At 37.5% G+C, this 21,252-nt stretch overlaps 2 protein-coding genes and 1 long non-coding RNA gene across 4 annotated transcripts; 2 read left to right on the top strand and 1 right to left on the bottom strand.

The window, feature by feature from the left end:
* Window positions 1-1,119: 1,119 nt before the first annotated feature.
* Window positions 1,120-4,093, top strand: LOC110717810 (50S ribosomal protein L18, chloroplastic-like). Its single transcript, XM_021896590.1, has 3 exons — window positions 1,120-1,396; window positions 3,096-3,257; window positions 3,718-4,093. Exons 1-3 carry the CDS (start codon window positions 1,208-1,210, stop codon window positions 3,865-3,867), a joined length of 501 nt encoding a protein of 166 aa, XP_021752282.1. The 5' UTR covers window positions 1,120-1,207; the 3' UTR covers window positions 3,868-4,093.
* Window positions 4,094-6,670: 2,577 nt separating this feature from the next.
* Window positions 6,671-10,909, bottom strand: LOC110717698. Of its 2 annotated transcripts, XM_021896463.1 has the most exons (3): window positions 10,206-10,909; window positions 9,690-9,818; window positions 6,671-7,753 (listed from the first exon to the last, which is right to left on the bottom strand). In XM_021896463.1, the coding sequence occupies exons 2-3, from the start codon at window positions 9,781-9,783 to the stop codon at window positions 6,969-6,971; spliced, it is 879 nt and encodes a 292-aa protein (XP_021752155.1). In that variant the 5' UTR covers window positions 9,784-9,818; window positions 10,206-10,909; the 3' UTR covers window positions 6,671-6,968. The 2 variants fall into 2 exon arrangements, with proteins under 2 accessions (XP_021752155.1, XP_021752154.1); XM_021896462.1 differs by lacking the exon at window positions 10,206-10,909 and having other exon boundaries at window positions 9,690-10,120.
* Window positions 10,910-16,931: 6,022 nt separating this feature from the next.
* On the top strand, window positions 16,932-19,540 carry LOC110717928. The gene is made up of 2 exons (XR_002510821.1): window positions 16,932-17,404; window positions 17,503-19,540. It is a non-coding gene; the product is annotated as an uncharacterized LOC110717928 (long non-coding RNA).
* The last annotated feature ends 1,712 nt before the right edge of the window (window positions 19,541-21,252 follow it).

Here is a 21,252-nt window from a genome sequence, read left to right as displayed (position 1 = left end):
TTTGTCCCATAATGCTTGACACAGTTACCATTTTTGTCCGTCTCAAAATACTTGACACTTTACTAAATATGGAATGTGACCACTAATAAAAAAATATTTTCCTATACTCTCTTTGGGACCACAAACACCAAAATCCAATTAAATCCTACATTTTTTCTCTCCTCACTACCCCCACCTCTCTCACTTTTTGTTTTCTTACAATATAAAAATAAAAAAGAGAATCATTTATATAATAAACAAATGTTTTAAATGGACCTACTTGTAATTTTCTTAAACTACGTGTCCACCCCAACGTCCCAAGTATTATGGGACGGAGAGAGTATTTGACGATTTGTCAAATCGTGCATCGCACGAAACTAATTTAGTAACTAATACTAAAATAGCAACCGCTGACATCTTCTTTTTCCTCAAATTGTACATGTGTCAGCTTTTCCTTTAATTTTTTCTTACCTAAACTTTTATTTTTCCTCTTCCATTTTTTTTTTGGAAAAACTAAATATTGACTGTAAAGTAACTTTACACAGTATATTATCTTAAGTTATATATAGCTAATCTTATGGAAAACAAATATTAATCCTATATATATATGTGATTACTCCGTCTAATTACAAAGTCCACTACATAAATTTTATTTTGTTTGTATTATTTTAATTTTTTGTAGTTTGATTTATGTTAATACAAAAATTTTAAATGTTTTGAGTGATATTATGACTTGAAATATACACAATTATAAATTCTTTTTATTATATCTGTGCATCGTACGGGAGCTACTCTAGTTTAATAATATATCTTTACCCACTAATATCCCCACTCTTTTTTACTTTATCACTTCTCACTCTTCCAATTGTCCCACTCCCTCTCACACCATTTTATTTTTCAATAAAATAATAACTTTATCCACCCCACTAACATCTTATTTTATCAAACCACTTAAAACTCCACGCAATCTCATCTCTAGCCTATCAAAAAATCAGAGGGAGTATTTACCAATACGTTAATCTACCTCTTAAATCAATTCTATAAACCATTTATACTCTCGGTTGCATAAAATAATTAGCGTCGCCAACCTACTAAAACCGTAAAACCCGAAAAAGAAAAAAAAAGGAAAAAAAAAAAGGATAAGGTGCTCAACGATAAAAAGGCGGGGGAACGGCAATGAAGAAGATAAACAAGAGTGAGAAAAAAGAAGCTCACAAAATATTCAGGCATGGCTGCCTCTGCCTCAGCATCACTCTCATTCTTCAATACCACTTTAGCTTCATCTTCTTCTTCACAACAACTCTTTCAGCCGCCTAACTTCGTCAATTTCCGCCCACAAACTCTCCCAATCATTCAAGCTAAGGCTCACACTCGCCGCGAAGACCGCACTGCCCGCCATGTTCGTATTAGGAAGAAGGTATTATTGATTTTACCTCTTTTCTTTTGTTGAAATTGAAGCAGTTTTTTGGTTTCTGGGTTTGTTTGTTTTCTGGGGTTTGACCATTTTGCTTTAATTTTTGTTGGGTATTTTGTTATTTTAAGAATTGTTTTGTTTTGAATTGTAATTTTGGAGGATATAGTTTTGTGTGTGGTGGACATTGGTTGGGAAATTGAAGTAAATTGTGAAAATTATTGTGTTGGATGTTGAATTTTAGGGTCCTGGTAATTTGATTAAATCCCATGAATTGGTATCCAAAATAGGTGAATTGGTAGTGTGTTGATAAATGTAGCTAGTGAATTGCGTTACCATACCCGTTCTCGTGCCACGAATCAGGTGTCTACATTTTTAGGAAGAATGTGGGAAATGTATGATTGATGTATGGTTAGATTTATTTAGAGAATGAAGCAAAATGTGATAATCAATTGGAAGTTAAATTTAGTGAATTTAGAGTCGTGATAAGTATGACCCTAAATTTAGTTGTTCTTGATCTTTGGAGTGTAAAAAGAATGTGGGACTTACAAAAGATTATGTAAGGGAGAGTTTGTTTGGATACATGTTGTGAATTGTGAGCTTGGTTGCTTATTATGCAATCTAAGAGCTATGGTGTTTTTGGTGTGAAATTTTTTTAGTTGGAATATGGTTTGAAGTCCATTCAACTGTGTTGCTGTGTCATTTTGCCGAGAATTTAAACGAATAACTAGTATGGACAAAAAAAATTGGTTCATCTTGTGATTCTAGAGTTCTATCTGCATCGTGTATTCCTCATTGTCGGTAATTTCAGAGGCCTAGGTTTTGGTGTATATGGACTGTTTATTTGGTGCAAGATTAGCTCTGCTTAACTGAAGGGTTCGTAAAACAGGCTGTATGCAAGAGAATCTATTTCTATGGTCACTAAAAGTACTTCATAAGAGCAATGTTGATGCACTTGATGAACTATTTACAACTCTATTTGGTTAGACTCGTATTCTCATGTGGGGACAGTCGGACACTTGATGCATCAGTCAAGATTCTCTGCCTCTCTGGATCATTGCATCATAACAGTGTCATTATATCTAGCTATTAGAATGGTATAATAGATCAAATGGTTTCTTCCCATGGCTCCACAATCGAGGAAGTCGAGTAGTATGGAAAATGGAGGGGATGGGTAATTCAACATTAAGAAACTGCTATATATACAAAATTATTTGATATGTAGTATTTGTTATTAAAAGGCGGGATTTTTATCAGTTCAACATGCTTGATATTTATTCTGAAGATAACAAGAGAGTAAAAAGAGCACCAAATAGTATAAAGTTGTCAACTTATTGAACACAATTTGTTGATCACCTTATAATTTAAGTGCTGAGAGTAGTTCAATTGATGAGCTTGAATTCATTTTAAATATGGGATGGACTTGAAGCGGTTCCTTTTGCCTTCTTGATTTTTTTAAAGGTTTAAGGTTTTTCAAAGAAACTAAACTCAAGCGTGTACTGCCAGCAAATGCTTATTTCCCCTTATCACCCCTTCTTGAGCTCTCTCTCTTTGAAAATCCTATTCTTTTCTATCCTAATTTTAGTTTAAAATGTTGCTTTTTTGGGGTTTATCTTCTGTATCTTAAAATCCAACTCTATGGGCTTGGGAGTTGGCATCACACTCTATTCCAAGTGTTCCAACACTAATATTTGAGGTTCTTCAGGTAGAAGGGACACCAGAAAGGCCAAGACTCTGTGTTTTCCGCTCCAACAAGCATCTCTATGTGCAAGTAATCGATGATACAAAAATGCACACTCTTGCTTCAGCTTCTACAATGCAGAAACTTATATCAGAGAGCATTGACTATTCATCAGGTCCTACAATTGTAAGTATATTGTCTTAGAGACCATTGCTTTATATCTTTTTTACACAGGATTTTATATATGATTATCTTCAGTATCCTGGCTTGCATTTCTTATCCTTTTGAAACACAATGAAGTATGTTGAATTTTCTAAGCTGGTTGAATCCATTATCTAGAATTCGATCATGACAGTTTGTTTAAGGTGACAATTAGCTGTGGCAGGAATCTGGACTTTCCGCTGTAACAATATGTTTTTCGTAGATTGACAGAACATTATTACGGAGGCCGTTTGTAAATAATAACAGGCCACATTTCTAATTTTAGTTCTTTGTAAAAAAGGGTAACTTTGCAAAAATAGTATGTTCTTTGAGACTGTTGACAATCCTACATGGAATGCGTATCTGCCCATTTTTGTTTAAACAAATTTGTGTTGAGTGCAATTTTCTGGAATGCCTTGCTGATTATTTTGTAATTTAATTACAGGAAGTGGCACAGAAGGTAGGTGAAATAATTGCCAAAAATTGTTTGGAGAAAGGAATAACTAAGGTGGCCTTTGACCGAGGTGGTTACCCTTACCATGGACGTGTTAAAGCCCTTGCTGATGCAGCGCGAGAACATGGCCTTGTATTCTGAAGTTAATTGTAACTAAATTCCCCTTCCCGTGAGAAAAAATTTTCCCCAGTCTGCTTAGTTTTGCAGCTGCTTTAGCAAAGAATCGTAGTTGTAATGTTAAAATTTTTTTTTTTTTTTTTGGTACACTAAATGGCATTTGAAGAAGTATCATTGATGTCAATGCATGTAAAATTTACATTTGCAAAGATTGAAGCACGTTTAATTTTCTTGTCATGACTACTAAATATATTAAGTTCTTACTTCTTAGGGCTTGTTCAGCAAAATTAAACACTACCTCCAGGCAATTACGACTGCCAAAACTCTACTTGCCTTAACTGTATAACTGATTGTTTAGTCTAATTATCATGTTAAACCATTAATGCCAGTTGCCAAATACGCCATCAATACAATTTCCACTTAAAAATGGAAGTAGATGGACAGACAGTAAATTTATTTAATCAACTAACAAGCATTCCATGTAAGGCATACTGTTATGTTCAATCGGTTTATGTTACCAAACTAAAATACTGAGCCATCAATTTCATTTTTTTTTTTGGACCGTCTTAACCATACTAATATAAGTGCTAAAAAGGGGATTGGGGGTACAAACATAGTGGATTGCTTGAAAATACAAATAAGGGGTTGAGGGGATTCATCACTAGTATTAGCCATAAGATGTTCCACACTTGATCCCTTGCGTTTCTTGATCCTGCAAAAACAAACTCTGTGATACCTTTTACCTTTCTTGTTCTTCACCCTTGACGTGATAGGCCTTCCATGCTTCCTTGACGAGGCAAAGAACTCGAAGGTAGAGAGTGGTGGAAAGGACTGCTCCTAGTCTGGTTCAAAACTCATGGGGTCTTCTTCAGTAGAACCTATGGATTCCACTTCAGCGATGTCAGTGGTAGTTAAAACTCTCGCAGGTTCCTCACTCCCCTCCTCGATACTTGAACCCTCATTGTTGCTAGAAGTTAGGCAAGTAGATATATGATCATCTAACTTCTCAACAATAGCGGTGCTGGACTTGAACAACATCGTTGACCATGGCGGCATCCATGAATTGCGTGGCCTTTTCCTTTTGGCTCTTCCTAACGCGATTCCTCTTTTCCAGACCACCATCTTAGAGGGCATGAACAAGGTTACAGGAACATTGGAGTCCTTTGCCTTGTGAGCTTCCAGATGCTCATCATGGGAGGTCTTTTCTTTCACTCGTACGGTCATCCATGAAAAAGCAGAACCTTTGAAGAAATTCAAGGTATTCCCTTGATTGAGATCCGAGTAAGACAATTCGGAAATCTTAAGGGATGGATTAACTCTCAATCTGTTGAGGAAGATATGAGTTCTCCTGAACCCTTGTTCTTAGCCTGTCTAGAATCCTAAAAGTTAGGGGGGCTAGTGGCATCATTATCCTCCTTAAGGCTCTCTACCATCATCTCACTAGCAGCATCCATGGTGGTTAAGTTTGTAACACCACTCTCAACATCGCTACTAAACAACCTATCAGATTCTAGATTGACAGAAGGCTTGCTCATCTTTCCCTTTTTGTTGAGAAAGGCGTGGGACAGGTCGAAATCCTCGGTCCCTCTCTTGCCCTTGAGCTTGCTAGTTCTGCTTCTTAGATCCTCCACTATTTCCATCTCACAGAGGATGTCTTGGTTGTTAGGCTCAGCCTTGGCTGCTTTGCCAAGGTCTTCATGGGCCTCTTCAAGTTGATTGAGCTTGATCTCGGCTAAAGCTCTTCTGTAAAATGCTTTCGTGTTGTTTCCATCAAGCATGATGACAATCGAGCAGATCTCCTTAGTTTTTTAATAATCACAAACCTTTAGGGCGCAAGCTGCAAGGTTTAACTCAAGGGATATGACAAGGTTCCATAATGGAACACTATCATCTTCATTTCTCGGAAGTACAAAACACAATAATTTCAGTCCTCTGTCATATTTAGCCCCAGGAAAAACGACTTCACCTTTCTTAAAAAGGATATTGCCCTCCTCCTTCAAGACCTTAGCTTGATTTAGGATATTTCGGGGGGCAATTATTAGAAGCAAAGTTGACAATGCTTTTATCATAATCGTAGTTGAAGTGTGTGTGCATAAGGGCGATATTCAATTTTTTTGGCAATCCATAACAAACTTATGAAGAAAAGGATTGACTAAGAAAAAACTTCAACAAAAGGAACTCACGAACAACACCAAGTTGTAAATAGTAAAGAGAAACAAAATTGAGGGAAAACCCAATTAAAAGAACCTAACTAGAAGCTGAAGAAAGGAAACGCTATATAACAGTCGGAGAACGGAGTCCAACCACAACCAGCTGGAGAAAAGGCAAATCAAAACAAATACACCAAACGGTAATCGGAAACTACCACTAGCGACCACATCCGCGGAGATAGGCAAGAAGCACAACCAATACGACATTGGTTTGTTTCTCAAGGGGCATAAACTGCCAGCTGACGGAGAACCCGCCAACTGGGTTCACGGTCGGAGAACCACCACTATCGATCCGTCACCGAAAGAGGCGATACCCAGGCCAGGTCTAGCACCGTTAGCTAAAGCGAAAAACAAAACCCGCGGCTGGTTACGACGGCTCGAAATAACGACCACCGGGTGAGGCTTGACAGGGGGTTTGCCGGCGATCGAGGAGCAAGCCAACCCACTCTAATCGCCGGCGACCCGTCAGATTCCTGCTAGTAGGGGAAGAGCTGGTTTTTGTAAAACCAGGGGCTCGATTTTACTTTTTTGGGGTTTTCAAAAAAGGCGCGAGAGGCGCGTTCTGTTGCTCCTTTCTTAGTAGCCATCAATTTCTATCACTAAGCTAAATCCTCATCAGTAAATAAAATATCTTATGCGATGAAGGTCTAGATTGAAAACAAATGACATCCAAAAACAACTTACGCGGAGATTGTCTTTGTTGTACAGGTTCAGTATTTACACCAATTTGATTGCCCTAAAGTTTGAATAGCCAACTTCCAACAAGGATAGGTGACTCAGATATTACATTTCCAACAAATCAGAGAATTTTCTCGATAAATATAATTCCACACCAGAACACAAACAATAACCTGAGGAATTGGTCTCAATCGAGACAACCATCAATAAGCTGGTCTTGATCAAGACAGCCAAATACTAGTCTTGTTTAGCAGCAGCAGATTCACCAGGCAGGTCTAAACCACAGCTGCTAACAAGCCTTAGTGTAGCAGTTTCAGTCTCGGCTGGCAGATCTACGTCACAGCTGTTAACAAGCTCTAGTTTAGCAGTTCCAGTCTCAGCTGACTGGACTAAGTCACAACGGCTAACAAGCCTCTCAACAGCAACCTTCATCACATCACGCCTCACTCCAATGTCAGCCACCAGCCTGCTAACACAGTACATACCACATCCCACGGCTGCCAACCCACTACAGCTAGTGGTTAAGAATCTTAGTGGGGAAGAGACAATTGCACTCACAGCAGCTACAAAAGCCGTGGCTTGTCCACTTCGCCCCACACTTATGTCTGTTACCACAAGCAAACCCGTCTTGCAATATATGGCAAAGTGCTCACAGTTATTCCTGAAGATGTTGTAACCACCAAAACCATTCTCTAAGAGAAAGGAAGCACGGGATAGAACATCTTCTGGAGGGTCTGAGGGGGCCAACGTGCAGGTTCCACCACGTGCCTTTGCAAGGAAGAAAGCAGGTGTTACCTTGTATTCAAAGAGATAAAGCTCGCCATCCCAGAGGAAACAGTCAAGACAGGATGAAATGACACCACTGAGGTTTGATTGGTCACCACATACAGGGCACGGACTTTTTGTACGATCAGAGGAAGCTGATGAGCTGAAGACAATATTGTCTAGAAAAGTTCCTGTGCCTATTTCCTGGCCTGGTCCTCTTGTAAAGTGGATAACTTTTCCCTCGCCAGCATATATGCCTGTCGAAATTTACACCAAAGCCAGATAAGCACTTGCAAGTTCTGCAAGAACATGTTAATAAAAATAATAAAAACAAAAAGAACAAGACACCCATAAAGGTCTCATCCAAGAATCACGCAGTAAATGGACCTAAATCACAGTGGCTAAAAGATGAAGCTAATTTATCAGAACTGCGAGTTCTTTCGAAAATCCTACCAAGTCTTGATGTACAACGTTTTGATTTTACTCCAAACTTTAATTCTTGTTAGAATTAAGAGGAGTTAGACTATCTACTTCCTTAAAGGCATAATTAAAATCAACAGTGACAAAAGCGCTTGAGACTTGAGAGCCTCATTTACCTTAAGGAATAAGGATACACATAAGGGTTTCACTTTCAAGTTTCCTTCAAGGTAATACGTCTAGATAGCTCACCCTTGATGGTTAAACAATATTTCAATCAAACAGACCAATGGTACTGTGCCCTGGGTCTAGAAGCACGGCATAAGCAACCTTACACATCCAATTTATCAAAATTTAACTTATACCATGAATTAATAGTTCCCACTTAACTCTTCAATAAAAAAGTGCTATAGACTAGGAAAATCAGAATACTAATGCACAGCAAGTAACTAGCAAATAGAGGAAAGCTTGAGGAATTTTGATTGATAATGGAAGTAACGGCTACAAGGAACGACAGAGTTACTACTTCTCTTGAGGAATACTACAACTACTACTACTCTACTACAAAATTCTCCAATAACATGAACCTACTGTTTCATTGCTCATCCTTATATATCAAGCTCTCCCTCACAAAAGTACTCTCACATTAAACAAGAAAAGAATGATGTAACAACATTCCCTTCCTTAGTCCAAGATAAAAAGTTGATAATCAATACTTTCATACCACAACCATTTTCTCTAGTCAAGGAATGTAAATTTTTAAAGACTTAAATTTCTGACTTTCCATTGTGTCAGCCCTGAACCAGCACTACATGGCTATATCCTCATAAATGGATAAAAGGTAACTCCATACCAGAATGAACATCATCTAGTTTTGAACAAACATAAACCAAATCACAGAGATATAATGTATGACAAGCAGTGATATCTAAACTTTAAACTACAAGCAGTGATTCGAGGTGAAGAGCACAACAAAACCATGTATACATCTAGAAACAAAGTGATAATCGTACCATTACTGTTGTTTAATTACTGAACAACCCAAATACTACTTCTGATTAGAGCAAATGGCAGACTATATTAAAGCTACCTTCATACTGAAGAAAATTACAGAACATAACCTCAATCACGCTGATTCGTGTATAGTTGCGCGAGTATCATACGGTTCTTATCCTCAGGTAGTCAGGCCAAATAAAAGTCCAACATACTGGTCAACTATATTCTACAAAATGATCCATAACTCAATGACCGAAACCCGGAGAATCACATACTTCGTGCATCATGTGATTCATATCAATCCAACAAATAAGCTGAAACTAATCAGCAATAATTTGTGATTAATTTCCCATCAAGTGCTCCCAATAAATACTTGTTTAGTTACAAGATCAAAAGCTTATAAAACACAATTTCATAATACAGATAAAATTAATAAATACCCTTTGTCAAAACCTCAATAATGTTTCAAAGTACTAGATTTCATTATCATAAAACTAAAGATAACAAAGTCTAAAATTAGAAAGTTCCAGAAAAAGCCAAAATTAGAAAGAAACAATTAAAACCCAATTCCCACAAACATGTAAAAATCCCAAACAACATTTTAACTTCTACCCATTAAATTACTAAAATTGATTTAAAAGGGTTTTCAATAATTTCGGCTACATTGCTTTAATTAGAAAAGGGTACAAAATAAGGAAGAAAAAACCCACAAAATTACAAAAGTAAAATACAAATTAATTAAGAAAAAAACCAGAAAAAGAGGAGAGAGGAGAAAAATACCATGATGAGAGTAAAGATAGGCGTTTCTCCAAGAATAGATGTGATCTCCGGGTTTCAGGACTTCCTTTGAAATCTTATTCGAAAAAATTCCCATATTTTTTAATCCCTTTTTCTGGTTTTCTTCTTTCTCTGAAAAGTGGGGAAAAACTGCAAATCTATGAAAATGCAAAATTTAAATCCAAAGTTCCCAAATTTATTGTTTCCTTCGTAATTAAGGCAGCAACAGAAGTTTTTTACGCTAATTTAAGATTTGATAATTAGATGAAGTGTAATTCTTGATTGAGTTTACCCTTTATATTACTGTATTATTTCTTTTTGGGAAATTCTCAACGATGACCCAGCTTTTTCACACCAATGGTTACCTCCCTTTTTTTAATTATACAAAATGACTTTAGTTAAAAATTTCATCTCACTCGTAACCTTATTTTATTAATTATTAATTATGGTTAGATTTGTAATTTTTTTAAAAAAGATTAAAAAAATTAACCCCAACCACCAAAAACCAGCCACACCCACCTGCCAGCCACCATCACCCTTTCCGGCGACGCTACCCTAGGTTTCTCCGACCGCCAGCGATGCTACTCAGGCTCCCCGTCCGCTAGTGACGCTGCGCCAGCTCTACCTCGACCATCGCCAATCAGATTCCCAAATCCGCACCCACGACCCTCACTCTCTCTCTCCTCCTTCTCACGTAACCACCTCTAAATCGCCGAACTCAGATTCCCGACCACCCCCAGACCATCAAATTAGCCAGATTCGACCACCGATCGATCTCTCTCTCTTTCTTCTCCGCCTCTCCTTCATCGATTTCTCTCAGATCCCCGCCCAGAATTGAAACCTCAAACCCTAAACCCACCACCCCTCCTCGACCAAAACCAACCCCACGGCGAGAATCGAAGGTCAAAGGAGAGAAAGTTGTGAGGTTAGGGTTCGGGTCTAGGCGGTGGAGGGTGGAGGCGATGGTTCAGCGGTTTGGTGGCAGGTTGGCGTTTTCAGATGAGGGGTTCGGTGGCTCCGGTGAAGGTGGAGGTGGTGCTGGTCTGGCTACGTTTGGTGGGGATGAGGGTGGAGGTGGTGGCTAAGATGGTGGTTTTTCTTTATAGTTTTTTTATTTTTCAAAGCTAACCATAGTTAGTTTTTTTTAACTAAATAACACTTATTAATGTCATACGTGAGATAAATTTCATAATTAGGGTCATTTTGTATAATAAAAAAAAAAAAGGAGGTCACCATTGGTGCGTAGCAAAAGTTGGGGGTCACCATTGAGAATTTCCTTTTTTTTTTTTTGAATAACCCTTTATATTATTTGTATTATACCATGTATATTCCAATTAGGATTTAAGAATACTTAAATACCCCGTAGTGTTTCACAAGATCCTGTTGCTGAATGCTAATACATACAGTAGGAAATTGCCCATTTGGATAGCCTAAGGACCCATTCTATTAAGCCGTATGAATAATTTCAGTTCATAAAATATAAGTTCGGTTCAACAAAAATAAGTTCAATTTAGTAAAATTAAATTATAATCAGCAAAGATCGATAACTTCAAGGAAAAAATGTATAAGAGAATCAATAAAAATAATTTTTATTCGGCAAAAAATAATATCAGCTCAGTAAATTTAGTTCGGTAAAAATAATTTCGGTTTAGTAATAAGGTAAAGAAAACAAGACCTAACTAAATTTATCAGTTTTTTTTTTACTTTTTAAAAAATACAATAGGAAATTTCTAAAATTATATCTTATTCTCTTTCTAAATTTTAATTGTTCAAATATTGTACTTGATAGGGTCGTAAAATATATTATTTATATATGTTAAACTCTTTATTTTATATTGACATTTAATGATTTAAGGGTATATTAAGCAACTTTCTTCCCGAGACATGAGTTAATACTATTTTATTTATTTGGTTGTAGGAAGGAAGATTACGGCATCAAATTACATTTTTACAAACCGTTCGGATCAAAAGAAACAAAGGCCACAAGACGAGATTAAGTTACATTTGTTTCAAGCCCAATAAGATATTATTGTGAACGGGCATACTAGAGAAAAGAGAGCTACATACTCATCAAATCTTTTTCTTTTTCTTTCGATGAGCAGTGAGGTAAATCTCTTGAGCGATTTTCGCGGGTACCGAATTGTCAAGCAAGAGATGATAAAGATAAAATTAGATAATTATTGAAGCGAAAAATTCGGATTAGTTAGGGATCGAAGACTCTTATTGATATACATGGGGCTGGCAAATTGGAGGGATTATCATAGTGATACAACCACGAATGCTGATGCTAGTGCCATACATGTGACCACAGGGAATGAGACTGCTCGTGCAATGCACATGGTCAGAGAAGATACAATGAATGCTGCAAATCAAACAACTGGCAGTGCTGAGTTGGAAGGAATTATTCTAGAAAGGGAATATTAGCGAACAAACTCCCATATTTACGCTTTTCTGTTATTTTAACTATTTTCCTTGTAATTAAGGCTATTATAAAAGCCATTAGTGAAGTATGTAATAGTTATCAGAAATCAATACAATATTCCCACCTTCCTCTCTCTATCTCTCTGCCTTTGTAATATCATTAATACATTAGTCAAGATCCTTGTGATTTCCCTTCATTCTATCGGATTATCACTGGAATTAATTAATCACAGCACTCATCTCTTCATTGAGGTTGGGTTGTTATACTTTATTCATTCATACAAAATTACTATTCCATCGAAACGCTGTTGCTTACCTTAATTCCCTTACTACTGTTCAGTTCAATTGCCTGTAGGAATTGTGACTGGATTTTGCTGGATTATATCATTGGTATCAGAGCAGTACGATTCTCGGATTCAATATGCCACCCAGAAAGAACCCCGACCAAACAGATGAAGGTGAAGGCATCACCCAGGCTGATATGCAGAAACTTGAGGTAACCTGAAAAACCTACTGGAAGCTCAGGGTAAAGAACTAGCTGATTCTTGTAAGAATAATAATGTAAATATTGATAAGAATACTAAGTCCATTGTTGATTTGAATGATTTAATCGTTGGTCTATCTATGCAAGTAACGAAACTAGTGAATGATAAACGAGGTGAAAAAGGGGATAGCTCTCGGAGTATGGTAGAAAAATATGGAAATAGCCCTGGCCCTTTTTACTCCACTAGGTTAACCAAGATAGAATTTCCTAAGTTTAATGGAGAAAATCTGAAGTCCTGGATTTACAAGTGCAATCAGTTTTTTGATCTTGATAATGTGCCTGACATTCAAAAACTGAAGTTAGCTGCCATTCACCTTGAGGGTAAGGCTTTATTGTGTCATCAAGCTTATGCCAAGGATAACCCTCCATTAACGTGGGATCAATATGTTAATGATATTACTAGTAGATTCGGTGATTTATATGACGACCCCATGGCTAAGTTAAAGGCTCTTAAACAAGTTGGCAGCGTGCAAGAGTACCATGATGCTTTTGATGAGATAGCCAGTAGGTTAAACATGTTTGTAGAGTACCTCCTAAGTTATTACTTGGGTGGATTAGAGGAAGAAATCTAGCTTGCAGTAAGAATGTTTCATCCCACAACCCTACAGCAAGCCCATTACCTTGCTAAATTACAAGAAGCCTCCATTAGAGCCAGGAAACCCACAAAAATCCCACTAAAACCATCACTACACCTTCTTTCCAACCCCAAAAACACCCCAAACACTTACCAGACCACAAATAAACCTAACCTTAACAGAAGGATTCTTACTGCTGCTGAAATGAATGACAAAAGGTCAAGGGGTCTTTGCTTTTGGTGTGATGAGAAATATGAAGTAGGGCACAATTGCAGGGGTAAAAGACCTAGGCTCTACCATATTGAAGTTGAGGGTGGAGAAGAGGAGCTAGAAGAGGAGCAGGAGACATTAGAGGAAGTGATAAATGAGTCAGCAAGTGCTCAAATATCTCTACAGGCCCTTGATGGCGTAAGCACTTTCCATACCATGAGGATGAAAGGATTGATAGGGAAGAAATGTTTGCATATTCTTCTTGACACTGGCAGTACACATAATTTCATTGACACTCCCACAGCTTTAAAACTCAGTTATAAGGTGGAAGGTGTGCCACCCATGTCGGTCAAGGTGGCAGATGGGGGGCAATTAAGGTGTGATAAGGTGGTGAAGGATTTGGAATGCCAAATGCAGGGCTATAAGTTTAAGGCTGACTTCTTACTCCTCCCCTTAAGTGGAAGTAACGTGGTCTTAGGTGTGCAATGGTTTGCAACCTTAGGACCTATCCTTTGGGATTTTAAAAATCTGGTGATGGAATTCAAAAATGAGGGGCACAAGGTGAAGCTGAGGGGTGCTACTTCTAAAAAGCTTTCAGGCATTCAGTCATTACAACTTTCCAAATTAACGAATCACTCCGATGAACTGACTATGCTGCAGGTGATACCGGGAATTGAACAAATCAGAATCCAGAGTGTTGAAATGTCTGGAAAAACTCCACCTCACCCAGCCATGCAGGCACTGCTTGCTAGATTTGCTGATGTCTTCTCTCCTCCAAAGGGCCTTCCTCCTGCTAGGGCTCACTTTGATCATAGGATCCCACTGAAGGAAGGCACTGATGTAATCAATCAAAGGCCATACAGGTATCCTGCTGGTCAGAAGATTGTTATTGTGGAATTGGTTTAAGAAATGCAAGAACAAGGCATTATTAGGGATAGTAATAGCTCTTTTGCTGCCCCTGTAGTGCTAGTGAAAAAGAAAGATGGTGGTTGGAGAATGTGTGTGGATTACAAGGCCTTAAACAAAGCTATAATCAAAGATAAATTCCCTATACCCATTATTGAAGAATTTCTAGATGAGCTGAAGGGTATAACTTATTTCTCCAAAATTGACCTCAAATCTGTATACCATCAAATTAGGATGCATCCTAATGATATACACAAAACAGCATTTAAAACTCACTTTGGCCATTTTGAGTACTTAGTTATGCCCTTTGGGTTAACTAATGCCCCCTCAACTTTCCAGGCTTTAATGAACTCAGTCTTTAAAGTTTTTCTTCGGAAGTCCGTTCTTGTGTTCTTTGATGACATCTTGGTATATAGTACTACATGGGAGCAGCACTTGCAACATGTTCAAGCAGTGCTAGAGACTATGAGATAAAATTCACTGCAAGGAAACCTCAGCAAATGTTCCTTTGGCTTCACAGAGGTGGTATACCTAGGACATATTATTTCAGCAGAAGGTGTGAGAACCAAACCGGATAAAATCAAGGCAATACTGGAGTGGCCTCTACCTAGGACACTCAAGCAATTAAGAGGATTCCTAGGGCTCACTGGATATTACAGAAGATTCGTCAAAGATTATGGAAAAATTTGCAGGCCTCTAACCAACTTGCTGAAAAAAGAGGCTTTCAAATGGAATGAGGAAGCAACCGAAGCATTCACGGACTTAAAAAAAGCTATGACGTCCCCACCTGTGCTAGCATTGCCTGTCTTCCACAAACCTTTTATCATTGAGACTGATGCATCAGGCATTGGGCTAGGAGTAGTGTTATTACAAGAAGGGCATCCTATTGCATATGTTAGCAAGGCGTTGTCAGAAAAGAACTTGCATCTCTCGGCTTATGAAAAAGGAATTAATGGCAGTAGTTTTTGCTGTGAAAAAGTGGCACCACTATTTGATGATGATGCCTTTTATTGTCAAGACTGATCAACAAAGCCTGAAATATCTCCTTGATCATAAAGTGGTCACCCCCTTCCAACAGAAATGGTTCTCCAAATTGGCAGGCATGAATTATATTATTGAGTATAGGAGTGGGAAAGAGAATAAAGCAGCAGATTCCCTAATTAGGCTCCCTGAGCCTCAACTGATGCAATTGTTAGCATCAAGCATTCGCTCTTCTTTAATGGAAGAAATATAGCTCACTTGGAAGAATGACCCCAATGTACAGAAAATTATAAGGGAGCTACAAGACAAGTCAGTGTTACATAAACACTACTCATGGGAAGCTGAACAATTAAGAAAAAAAGGAAGGCTGGTGATAGGAGATAGCAATGATCTCAAGGTCAAAATCTTGGCTTGGATGCATTATTCTCCTATGGGGGGACATTCGGGGGTCGAAGCGACACTCAGGAGAGTGAAGACTCTGTTTTATTGGGCTGGTCTTACGAAGAGTATCAGGAATTATATCAAAAAATGTACCATCTGCTAGAGCAGCAAATATGATACTTCTCCTTCCCCTGGTCTTCTGCAGCCCTTACCAATACCAGAGAGAGTGTGGGATGATGTTACCATGGATTTCATTGAGGGGTTACCTACCTCTTTAGGTAAGCAAACTATCATGGTTGTCATTGATAGGTTGAGCAAGTATGCTCACTTTATTCCATTAACGCACCCCTTTACAGCCATTAAGGTTGCTCAAGCCTATGTTGACTCCATTTACAAATTGCATGGCTTCCCAAAAACCATAATCTCCGATAGAGATAAGGTTTTTATCAGCACATTTTGGTCTGAACTTATGGAAAGGCTGGGCATACAGCATAATCTCTCAACTGCTTACCACCCTCAGACAGATGGTCAATCTGAGGTTCTCAATAGGTGCCTTAAGACCTATCTTAGGTGTATGTGTGGGGATATGCCTCATGACTGGGCTAGATGGCTACCACTAGCATAATACTGGTATAACACTAATTATCACACTACAATACAGATGACTCCCTATGAAGTTATGTATGGTCAACCCCCACCCACTCATATACCTTACTTGACAGGGGTTAGCAAGGTTGAAAGTGTGGACAGGAGTTTGCGACAGAGGGAAGCTACTCTCCTATTACTCAAGGAGCACCTCAAAGCTGCCCAAAATAGGATGAAGTAACTGGTTGATAAGCATAGAAGTGATAGATCCTTTGAGATAGGGGACTGGGTGTATCTAAAACTGCAACCATACAGGCAGCAATCCGTGGAGATTAGAGCAAAAAACTTTGGACCCTATTTAATTATCAGGAAGATAGGGAAGGTCGCTTACACCTTGCAACTGCCACCTCACTCCAAGGTACACCCCACTTTCCATGTTTCTCAACTCAAGGCGTATCATGGTCCTCTCCCACCTCCAGTTGATCCATCAGCCTTCTCCAATCCTACTCTGGATGAAACAAAAGTATCCAATAGCCCTCATCAACAAAAGAAGTGTCAAGAGGTGCAACATAGCAGTTGTTCAATGGTTGATTCAATGGTCAGGAAGTGCCCCTGAAGATGCTACGTGGGAAGATGCTGTAACAATTGAGCAGAACTATCCTGCTTTTGATCCTTGGGGACAAGGATCCTCTCAAGGGGAAGGCTTTGATACAACCACGAATGCTGATGCTCGTGCCATACATGTGACCACAGGGAATGAGACTGCTCGTGCAATGCACATGGTCAGAGAAGATACAATGAATGCTGCAAATCAAACAACTGGCAGTGCTGAGTTGGAAGGAATTATTCTAGAAAGGGAATATTAGCGAACAAACTCCCATATTTACGCTTTTCTGTTATTTTAACTATTTTCCTGGTAATTAAGGCTATTATAAAAGCCATTAGTGAAGTATGTAATAGTTATCAGAAATCAATACAATATTCCCACCTTCCTCTCTCTATCTCTCTGCCTTTGTAATATCATTAATACATTAGTCAAGATCCTTGTGATTTCCCTTTATTCTATCGGATTATCACTGGAATTGATTAATCACAGCACTCATCTCTTCATTTAGGTTGGGCTGTTATACTTTATTCATTCATACAAAATTACTATTCCATCGAAACGCTGTTGCTTACCTTGATTCCCTTACTACTGTTCAATTGCCTGTAGGAATTGTGACTGGATTTTGCTGGATTATATCACATAGTTATATTTTGGGGAATTTTCTGAGCGAGGTTCAGTGGGGTAAAATTGATGAACTTCATCTGAATTTGGCGAGGTATCTAGCAGGGGATAAGCAAGACGAACTAGTCGAGGCGACTCGGTTCAGCTTGTGTTTACTCTGATTCTTACTAGAAGATTTGGTACTGTATTTATGTTTTCATTTTCTTTCATTCGATTTCAGCCTTGGTTTATCTTGAATTAGAAGTAGTATAAGTTTTGCTTTGGAGAATAAAAATGAAAGTTTGTGCTTTTACTTTGTTATTTTGCTCATGAATGCGTCAGTACTAGCTGGTATGCAATTTGCTATATTAATTTAATTATTAGCTTAATTTTCATTTATTTGCTTTGTTAATTATTTTGATTATGAATTTTATGTTCGACTATTTCACCAAAAGTCACTGAGTACTTACGAAATTCACCGAATGCCATCGCGTTTTTCAGAATTCACCAAATGCCACTGAGTTTTACAAAAATTCACCGAGTGTCATTAATGACTGACAACCGTTAGTTAACCGTTGGTTGACCCCACCACTTGCCACGTGTCACCTTCTGATTGGTCCGTTTTAAAAAAAAATTAATTTTTTTTAAAAAATAAAGAATTTAAAAAACCAAAAAAATTAAAAATCAAAAAAAGAAGAGGAGGAGAGAGAAAATGAGGAACAACCGTCCTTCCTCCACAATCTCCCCCTCCGGTCAGCCTCCTTTCTTCCCCCTCCACGATTTCCAACCCCCTTCCTCAATCTCCGGCAACCGTCGCCTCACTCCGACCACCTTCTCATTCCGGCGAACTTACACATTTTCTTTCTCGCGTCTCTCTCTCTCTCTCAGTTCTCCATTGTAGCGCTTCCTCCTCCCCGATTTCGAGGCCCCCTTCCTCCACAATCGGCGGAGATTCCTCTCGTTCATCGGAGAAATTCGCTTGGTGGGTTGTTGCTCATTCATTCCCCTTCTCCTCCTTCCTTCGACGAATTACATTGGGGGTTTTTGCTCATGAAGAACCCTAAAAAATTGAATTGGGGGTTTTTATTTGGTGAAGCAATCCACATAATTGTTTGTTCCAATTGATTGTATGTTGAATTGTGAACATTTTGGTACAAGTTTAATGCAATTTGGTGAAGAAATGAGTATTCCTCAAGCTTACCGACGAAGCCCCACCCTTCAAAATAACTGTTCATCATCTTCAAAGAAGAAACTGGTTCATATTCAACGGTTCATCATCTTCGTTTTCGGTTTCGAAATCTGGTTGGTTCTTCTTCGTGGTCCCATTTGTAGAAACCACTATTATTTTAAAACGTTATCCCTGTTATTGGTTGTTCGTTTTTTGGGTTTCAAGAAACCAATTTCCAGACATTTTTTTAAAAAAAAAACTCCACCGGAGATAATGATTCTGTTGGAACTAGATGGGCGGATTTGATTGTTGGGTCTAATGGGAAGATGATCGTTGCAATCGATGAGACTGGGTGCTTTTGCTGGTGATTACGATGCTATAATGGAGAAGGTGAAGGTGAAGTTGGCGGAGGCGGTCAGGGTGGGGAGTAGGGTGGTTGGTTTTAATTTGGTGGTTTTTTTTTTTAATGCCACCGAGTAATTTGGTGGTTTTTTTTTTTTTATTATTATTTTTTTTAATTTTTTTTAAATATTTTTGGTTTTTTTTTTAATTTTTTTTAAAAACGTACCAATCAGCAGATGACAAGTGGCAAGTGGTGGGGTCAACCAACGGTCAACTAACGCCCGTCAGTCATTAATGGCACTCGGTGAATTTTTGTAAAACTCAGTCGCATTTGGTGAATTCTGAAAAATGCGATGGCATTTGGTAAATTTCGTAAGTACTCAACGGCATTTGGTGAAATAGTCGTTTTATGTTTTCTATTATAGTAACCTCAATATTTGTTATGTCAGGCTAAATTGAGTAGGGAGGTAAGTTATGTATTGGATTATTGGATTGTGAGAATAGATATGTTGTAATTCTTGGGTATTATGTTTATTTCTTAATTGGTTTGATAATCCGTTTGAATATTACGAACTAGTTGATTATATTTGAGATTGGCCATCTTTGGTGTAATTTGCTAATTTGACGACTAGAGTATTAACTTGGATCCGTAATTGTCCTAGTTGACACCATTAGTAGTAGTTAGGTGTTTGATTGGTCACTAAAACTTGTCATAATCAACCGTTTGAGTTGTACAAGTCCGAGCTTGTGAGAATTGTAGCTTAAGTTAACTACTTTCTTGTTTTTAATGTTGATAAGAGTCTAGAGAGCTTGTTCTAGATTATATTAGTTATTTAGACAATGAGTCAAGAGTTTGTTTGGTTTATTTGCAATTAAGGGAAGTTTTGAATACTTGTATGTGTTCATTAGTTAATATTAAGATATAGGCATGATTTATATTATTTGATGATTAATTGATACTCAAATGCTATAATACACCTCCTGCTCCCTATTTCATTATGTTTGATTTGTTTATCTCTTAGTTTTATTATTTTTCATTTCGTTTAGTATGTAGTATTTTTTTTCTCTTAAATTTATCGTCAAAACAGGGGTTTCTAATTTACACAAGTAATAATTTGATAATCCAATTCTATGTGGGATTGAACCTAGCTTACCCTACTACATTTTAGGAGGCTTAGTTAGGTTTATTTTTGGTAGACACACGAGTTTTAGGGAAGATAAACTCTAATTACTTCATATGAATATCTTTGAAAAATTATTAATGAAAAGGAAAATTTGTTGAAAACCATATTTTAAAAACCAAATTTTGTTGAAAACCATCTTATAATTTTTTTTTTTTTTTTTGTCAAAGCACACCTGTTTTAAATTTTTTTTGTCAAGTCCCACCACTCCCCGGATTCCAATTATTGACTTACATTTTCGGCGTTGACTAGCATGTGCACCTTACGTGACCCAACCCCACTCTTCTTTTGTTTTTTCCCCCTTTTCCCTCCCTTCACTTCCTTTGACCAAAAAAAAAAAAGAAAAAGAAAATAAATAAATAAATTATAAGATGGTTTTCAACAAAATTTGTTTTTTATAAGATGATTTTCAACAAATTTTCCTAATAAAAAACTTATTCATAAGGATTGATTCGTTTTGATGTGTAGTCTATTACACCCTCCATTCCCATATATTTGACTCGTTTTGACTTTAATCATACTTGGTAAGTTTGACTACCAATATCTTTAATCTTACTTATTAACATAAAAAAAAATGTGTGGTAAAGTTTGCAAAACTCAAAGCGTGTCAAGTATTCAAAATTAGAGGGAGTAAATTTAGTTTCGTTTACTTGCAAGAGTTGCAACACAATCTTATGGCATGCAATAAAAGATTTAATAATGTTTGCACATTTTCTCAAAAATAAAATAAAATAATGTTTGCACATAGTACCTAATCTTTCCTTATCCCGAGCATAAAATTATAAAGTCGCTCATATACTTGATCATTGCTACCTATAAGTATGTGCCTTGGAACTATGTCGCTAATTAACATTTAGGGTGTGTTCTATTCATCTGATTTTCACTTATCTGAACTTAACTGAACTTATCTGAACTTAACTTAACTTATATGAACTTATTAAAACTTATTTTAGTTGTAATTTGAACTTGGGTAACCCTTATTAGAACTTATTTTTCCTGAACTTAACTTATCTAAACTTATATGAACTCATCTGGACTTATTTGAACTTATCAGACCTGAAATAA

Source organism: Chenopodium quinoa, unplaced genomic scaffold (genome assembly GCF_001683475.1).
Source record: "Chenopodium quinoa cultivar QQ74 unplaced genomic scaffold, ASM168347v1, whole genome shotgun sequence".
NCBI classification, from domain to species: domain Eukaryota; kingdom Viridiplantae; phylum Streptophyta; class Magnoliopsida; order Caryophyllales; family Amaranthaceae; genus Chenopodium; species Chenopodium quinoa.
Note: the sequence above shows the minus strand (reverse complement) of the source record. Positions and strands in the feature narration are given on the sequence as shown.